The 7,743-nt window shown below is 44.1% G+C and overlaps 1 protein-coding gene across 10 annotated transcripts in view; it reads left to right on the plus strand.

The window, feature by feature from the left end:
- The window catches only part of SIPA1L1 (signal induced proliferation associated 1 like 1), a 385,188-nt gene that overhangs the window by 335,993 nt on the left and 41,452 nt on the right, over positions 1–7,743 (plus strand). For all 10 annotated transcript variants that reach the window (XM_023507644.1, XM_012812217.2, XM_023507649.1 and 7 more), the window contains one exon: positions 6,798–6,944. In XM_023507644.1, coding sequence (XP_023363412.1) covers positions 6,798–6,944 — 147 coding nt within the window. The remainder of the gene's footprint in view (positions 1–6,797; positions 6,945–7,743) is intronic.

Below are 7,743 nucleotides of genomic sequence, written 5' to 3' on the forward strand. Positions count from 1 at the left end.
TTTTTTTTTTCCTTGCTGATTTGTTTGACTTCTTTGTAGATCCTGGATATTAATCCTTTGTCAGATATACAGTTTGTGAGTATTTTCTCCCATTCTGTAAGTTGCCTGTTTACTTGGCTGATTATGCCCTTTGCTGGGCAGGAACTTTTTAATTCAATTAAGTCCTATTTATTTGTTTTTGTTGCTCTATTTGCCTTAGTGGTCTTGGTCATAAATTCTTTGCCTAGGCTGATATGTAAAAGATTCCAGATTTTTATGGTTTCAGGTCGGGATCTTATTTCATTTTTTTGTATGTAGCCGTCCAGTTTTCCCAGCACCATCCATTGAATAGGGCGTCCCTTCCCCAGTGTATATTTTTGTCTGCTTTGTCAAAAATTGATTGGTCAGAGATATATGGTTTTGTTTGGTTGGTTGGTTTTTTGAGACGGAGTCTCAATTTTGTTACTCTGGGTAGAGTGCCATGGTGTCACAGCTTACAGCAACCTCAAACTCTTAAGCTTAAGTAATTCTCTTGACTCAGCCTCCCGAGCAGCTGGGACTATAGGTGCCTGCCACTACATTGGGCATTTTTTTTGTTTCAGTTGTCATTGTCATTTAACTGGCCAGGGTCAGATTTGAACCCACCACCTTTGTTGTGTGTGGCTGGCTCTGTAACCACTGTGCTGTGGGCGCCGAGCCAGATATATGGGTTTATTTCTGGGTTCTCAATTCTGTGCCATTGGTCTATGTCTCTACCTTTATACCAGTATGATGCTGTTTTGGTCGCTATATCCTTATAGTATTTGAATTTAAAATTAGGTAATGTGATGCTTCTAGATTTCTTCTTTTTGCGTAAGATTGCTTTAGTTATTCAGATGCTTTTTTGGTTCTGTATGAAGAAAAGGATTTTTTTTCCAGATCTATAAAAAATGACATTGGTATTTTGATAGGAATTTTGTTGACTCTGTAAATGACATTAGTCGGTATGAACATTTTAACAATGTGGATTCTTCTAATCCTTGAGCATGGGATGTTTTTATATTTGTTTATGTCATCTCTGATTTCTTTGATCTTTCTAGTTGTCCTTGTAGAGATCTTTCATCCCCTTGGTTAAGTATGTTCCTAGGCTTTTTATTAAATATTTTCTTTGTAGCTGTTGTAAATGGGATTGTGTTCTTGATTTGATGTTCACCTTGACTGTTATTAGTACATAGAAATGTTTCTGATGTGGGCTTGGCACCTGTAGCTCCATGAGTAGGGCACTGCCCACATACACGGAAACTGGTGGGTTCAAGCCCAGGCTGAGCCTGCTAAACAACAGTGGCAACTGCAACCAAAAAAAAAAAAATTAGCCGAGCATTGTGGTGGGCACCTGTAGTGCCAGTTACTTGGGAAGATGAGGCAAGAGAATCGCATAAGCCCAAGAGTTTGAGGTTGCTGTGAGCTGTGATGCTTCAGCACTCTATAGAGGGCAACATAGTGAGACTCTATCTCAAAAAAGAAAAAATGAAAAGAAAAAAATGTTACTGATTTGTATCCAATGATTTTGTAACCTGAGACTTAGCTGTATTTATCAATTCTGGGAGCCTTTTGGTGGAGCCTTTCTTATGTTACTGTTTAATAAGAGCTGTGAGTTTTAACTTTTGGGTGTTTTTACACTGGTAGGTATCAGATATTCTGTTCCACGCATATAACAGTTAAAAGTGTTCTAGTGGAGTGTTTCTTATAGAGCAGGTCTAATGGTGAAAAATTGCTTTACTGCAGTGGTTCTCAACCTTCCTAATGCCGCGAACCTTTAATACAGTCCAAAGGCATCACAACCCACAGGTTGAGAACCTCTGCCTTAGTCTGGGAAAGAGTTTATTTTTCCTTCATTTATGAATTTTAGTTTTGTGGTATATAAAACAATTGGCTGGCAGTTACTTCGTTTAGGAAGACTAAAGATAGGACCCCATTCCTTTTTGGCTTGTAAGGTTTCTGTTCTGTAGTCGACTGTTAGTCTGATAAGTTTTCTTTTGCAAGTTACTTGATGTTTTTGCCTCACAGCTCACAGTAGTTCCTCCTTCACGTTGACTTTGGCTGGTCTGATAACTACATATGTTGGTGATAATCTTCTTTGCAATGAATCTCCTAGGTGTTTGTTGAGTTTCATGTATCTGGATGTCTAAATCTCTAGCAAGATCAGGGAAGTTTTCTTTGATTATTCATCAAATAGGTCTCTCAGGCCTCCTCCTCCTCCTTCTCCTCCCTCCTCCTTCCTTTTCTGCTTCCTCCCTCTTCCTCCATCATCATCATCCTTGGAGGTGCCCATGATTCCTACCTGTAGCTGTGTTACATAGCCTCACATTTCTTGTAGACTTCTTTCATCTTTCTTGATTCTTTCTTCTTTATTTTTGATTGACTGGGTTAATTCGGAAGAGTCTACAAGCTCTGAAATTCTTTCTTCTGCTTGCTTGCTCTAGTCTGTTCTTAAAACTTTCCCATATGTTCTCTATTTCCCTAATTTTTCCCTTTTTTTTTTATTTCCAGAAGTTCTATTGGGAATGTGTGTGTTGGTATGTGCATATGTATGTATCTCTGTGTGTGTGTGTGTGTGTGTGTGTGTGTGTGTATTACATTTTTCATTTCATTTCCTGAGTTACTTTTCTGGTTGCTTCAAGTTGGTTTTCTATTTTCTCTAGGATCTCTTTGAGCTTCCTGAAGTCCACATTTGAAAGTCTTTATCTGTCATTTTAGTATTTTCATTTTGGTTGGGATCCATTGCTAGGGAGCTGGTGTGTTCCTTTGGGCTGTGCTTTCACTCTGATTATTCATTCTTCTTGAGTCCTTGTGCTCATTCCTTCTCAGTTTGGACCCACCCGCACCCCCAGGGTGTGTCTATAGCATATGTTGGGTAAGAACTTTTTTTTGCTAGTGGGTAATTTGATGGGGGTCTAAGAGGGTACCTTGGTTATAGATACCCATAGTGTGCTGGTTTTCTGAATTGCTAGTTATGTGCAGGCTGTAGCAGTGGTGAGCTATGGGCATGGGTAGATTTCCTGCTTCTTACCAATAAGGGAAGATGAAGGTCTCCGAAATCCTTCCTCTTTCCCTAGCCCTGTGTTCTTGACAGTATGAATCATGTTGGAATGCCCAGTTTAATCTGTAAGGCGGTAAGTGGTGCTTGTGGGTAAGAGTCAGCCACTCCCTAAAAGATTTGAGTCAGTAAATGCTGTGATGGGCACCTGCAGGACAAGACCCAGCTACAGCAGTGTGTTTTGGAACCTGTGGCCAACTTTAGTCAATCAGGAGAAGCAGTTGAATGTCGCAGGTGTTGGGCAGGCCACTGGGGAAAGCCACCAGGGAGGAGCTGAAGTGTCCCCACCAAGCCAGAAATTCTGCTCCTGGTGGAGGGGTCGTCTGGCAGATGGGAGTGGGTTTCACTCTTCTCCTTCTTCCCTTGCCCCACAGATCTCCTTCTGGGGTCTGGCCACAAACAGTAGCCAAGACCAGCTGAGCTCACCAGCAGTGCCACTGCAAGCCAGGGGCCTCCCTTCCCGGAACCGTGTCCCAGGCTGAACGCAGTGCTTTCTTGAGAGGGGTGCCCAGCAGGTGTAGTGCAGCTCAGTCACACACAGCACATCCCCTCTAGGTGGCTCAGGTGGGCTCCCTTACCTCCTGACACCAGTGCACAAATCTCCCCTCCATACCCCCAAGCAACACAATCCAGTCTTGGGGTTCAGGGGTATCAGATCCCCCAAGTTTAATTCCTGACTCCAGGGAGAAGTGTCCCAGCCCTCGGAGTTGCCCTTGGAGTGGACAGGCAGGCTTGATGTCCCTCTGCTTCAGGGGTGTCCTGCTCTGCTGAAGCGGCCAGGTGGGCAGCCCTGGAGAAGGTGCACGGGTAGGGAGTTCATCGTCTGACCACACCTTGGTCCACTGTAGCTCTTGAAGAGGAAAGGCACGAGCCCTGTTTTCTATGGAGGCCTTGATGTGCTGGATGTGCCGACATGAGGGAAGCTGCCTGAGCGCTGCCTCACTCGCTCCTCAGGGCACTCACGCCGACTCACACGGGAACCACCACGGCCACGTTGGCAGCTGTGAGTGGGGGAAGGCAGGAAGAGGAGAGACAGAGGGAGAGAGCTGGTACCCAGTTCCTGTGTTCCCGAGGTACTCCCCTGGCTGTGTGCTGTCCTGACCTCTCTCTGAGAGCAGCCCACCCTGAATGTCCCAGCTCTGGATCACACCGTTCCTCTGGGACCCACTGGCTCCTTGTGCCACTGCGCTCTAAGCAGGAGTTGGGAAATGTTTCTGTAATAAGTGGGGATCACTGACAAGAAAACTGAAGGTTGAGTCCCCCTCCAGGGGGACAGAGGCACACAGTGGGTGGAGGGGCAGCCTGGCACCTGGCTTCTTGGCATGTCTCTGGACGATGGAAGCAGCTCCAAGGCCCAGTGTCTCTTCTCACGACCTCCCGGTGCACTGGCGGCAGGAGCTTCAGGGTGTGAGGGTGGGGAAAGTCCCCTGCAGTTCAGGAGCCTGCAGTCTGCCAGAGGGTGAGGAAAGGAGAAGCAACACCTTCACCTACCTTTCCACGGGCTCCACATTCCGCAGGTTTGATCTCCGCCAAAATCTTGCTCCTCCTCCTCCTGCTCCACAGAGGCTGACCGTGGAATCTCCAGTACACCTGGCACTCTTCCCTCAGAATTACACCTGGGCTATAATTTTTTTTAATGTGAAACTTCTTGTTCTTTCTGAGATGATGTGGTGACTGATGGCTCTCGTCAGCCCTCTTGCCTCCAAGCTTCCCCGTATATCAAATGTGTATGTTTGTAAGAGGCTTGGAGTGATTTGCTGGTTGAAGGTGTTCAGAAGAGACGTCTGGGAGACAGGTGGGGAGAAAGCTGGGCTCTCAAGTCAGATTTGCCTCTTAGGGATGGATGAATTCTGGAGTTTTACTTTTTAATATCTGTCTTTATTCTTTTTCTATTAGAAAACCTTTTCACTGTAAATTTTTTTTTTTTTTTTTTGAGACAGCCTCACTCTGTTGCCCAGCCTACAGTGCCATGGCATCAGGCTAGCTCACAATAACCTCAAACTTCTGGGTTCAGGCAGTCCTCTTGTCTCAGCCTCCAGAGTAGCTGGGACTATAGACGCCTGCCATCATGCCCAGCTAATTTTTCTACTTTTAGTGGAAATAGAGGTTTTACTCTTGCTCAGGCTGTTCTTAAACTCCTGAGCTAAAGCAGTCCTTCCACCTCAGCCTCCCAGAGTGCTAAGATTACGGGCACGTGAGCCACCTCTCCTGGCCTCATTGGGATTCCTTTATCCCTCCTGTCAGTTTTCTGTACCTGAAAGCCTATCCTGCCTTGCTGCAGAGGATATGTAGGTTCACAGTGGGACATTGCCTTATTTCAGTGAACCAGGTTCTGACCCAAGGCTTCAGAACACTGAGTTGTAGAGCTGAGTATGGCAGCTCACGCCTACAGTCCTAGCACTCTGGGAGGCCGAGGCGGATGGATTGCTTGAGCTCAGGAGGTCGAAACCAGCCTGAGCAAGAGCAAGACCCTATCTCTACTAAAAAAAAAAAAAAAGAAAAGAAAAGAAAAACTAGTTAGACATAGTGGCTTGAGGCTGAGGCAAGAGAATTGCTCATGCCCAAAAGTTTGAGGTTGCTGTGAGCTATGAAACCAGGAATTCTATCCAGGGTGACAAAGTGAGACTCTGTCTCAAAAAGAAAGAAAGAACTTTGAAGTGAGTTTAAGATATGGCTTGTGCAAAATCATTTAACCATACAGACTCAATGCAGACTGTCTTACTAAGAAAAGAAACCCAGACTTGTCTAGGAGACAGCACTAGTTTAACATAGAGTGCAGTGGACTTAGAATCGAGAGACCTGGTTTATTATGACCTTGAATGAATAACAGTTTTTATTTCCTCAGCTGTAAAATAGAAGTTACCTGTCCTGCTACAAGAGTCAAGTGCCAGTATTAGCTTCAGAAATAAAATACCGTTGTCATTAAGATCTAGTTTACACCTAGTCCCAACTGTCAGCATCACTTACTGATACCCCTGTGGTTGCCCTGTTGCCTACCCAGATGGAGGAGGTAGAGGGGGAAACATTCGTCTGTCCTGATCACAAAGCTCTGGTGTCTGCCTTGGCATCCAGTTGGCAGAGTGAAGGATCCTTAACTTTAGAAACAGATGTATTAGATACCCATGTGGAGCACGTTACTACTCTGGTATTATATAAATTCAGTAATTCAACAACTGCAATTCTAGGCATTTTTTTTTTTATGGAGCTTTTAAATGATGATGCTACTTATCAACCCAAATTATAAATATTAAATAGGAAAATCTAAACATTCATTCCAGAGTTTGAGTAATAAAATTGGTAAACAAAGAAGCATACAAAAAATGTATCAGTCTTGCTGTGGTCATGTACTCTGGGAGGATTTGTGTGAGAAATTGGAAGTAATTGCTATGTTAATATCACTGGGGTTCAATTATCTTCTGCTCCACCATACTAGGAAATTGCACAAGCCCCTCAGCCAGTGTGATGCTGGCAGCTTTTAGAGGCATGTGTGTTTTTTCAATCTTTTTTTCCCCCTCCTCTTGTTATTTTTTGACACCCCCGCCCCGTTTAAGACGATTTTCCAGCTGTTCCCCTAAGCAGTAGTTTTATGGGGAGATTTCTTTTGTGGGCTTCCAGCTGGCTTCATTTGCACCATCTCCGTGAAGTTGCTGCCTCTGTCACATTTGTATGATACTATCCATCAGGCATCACCTCGGGATTCCCCTTCTCATTACTGACTTCTTGGTTTTGTTTCCACGTGCAGGCTGTCTCCTGGTTCCGACATCTATGTGACGGTCTCATCCATGGCTCTCGCAAGATCCCAGTGTCGTAACTCCCCCAGCAATCTGTCGTCATCCAGCGAGACTGGCTCTGGCGGGGGCACTTACAGGCAGAAGTCCATGCCCGAAGGGTAGGTATACGTTTGTCCCGTTGACCCTGGTCACTGGTGACCCTGCTGTCTTTGATCTATACGCAGACATGTGAGATGATTTCCATTCAGCCAGCTTCAATCAGCTTCCAGTCCGAGGGGAAAATGCAGATAATATTCCAGATAGAAAAAGGTTTTAACAGTTGCTTCAAACTACTGCTGAGGAAGCTCGCCATCCTCTGATTTTTGATAAACTCAGTGGCAGAGAAATCAAATTACGTTGGTTTCTCCGTCATACATTGTTCAGTTTCACAGTTCAGATTTTGTCACTTCTTAATTCCAAAGTGAGCTTAGCAGAATTCTGCTTGCCCTGGCGTTCATGTTGCCATTAACATCGGGGAAATGATAATTACATCTAAAGCTTCAAGTTATTTGTCTCAGACTTTAAATAAGTCTTTTGTGGGTTTGTTTTTTAAAAAATCTTTCATGAAACACTGCTCAAAAGTAACTATTCACTTCTAGAAAGACAAAATAAAAAGCTAACTGTACATGACTTTACAGGCCACAAAAAGGAGAAAAAAATGCAATGTCTGAAGCTGGGAAGTAATTAGCAGCAAAACATTACCTGGCCACATACATTACCTTTGCCCAGAGGACAAGTAAAATAACCATCAGAGACTCCCCACTGCGAGTTCTCTCTCTCGTGAACTTGAACCATTTGAAACTCAAGTGGGAGAGATTTATAAAAACTGATGTTTCTATTCTCCATTTTCCCCAAATAAATATATATGTGTGTATGTGTGTGTGTATATATATATATATTATATTTTTTTTTTTTTTT

The sequence above is a fragment of the Otolemur garnettii genome, unplaced genomic scaffold, assembly GCF_000181295.1.
Source record: "Otolemur garnettii isolate 467f Iridium unplaced genomic scaffold, OtoGar3 scaffold00196, whole genome shotgun sequence".
Classification (NCBI taxonomy): Eukaryota; Metazoa; Chordata; class Mammalia; order Primates; family Galagidae; genus Otolemur; species Otolemur garnettii.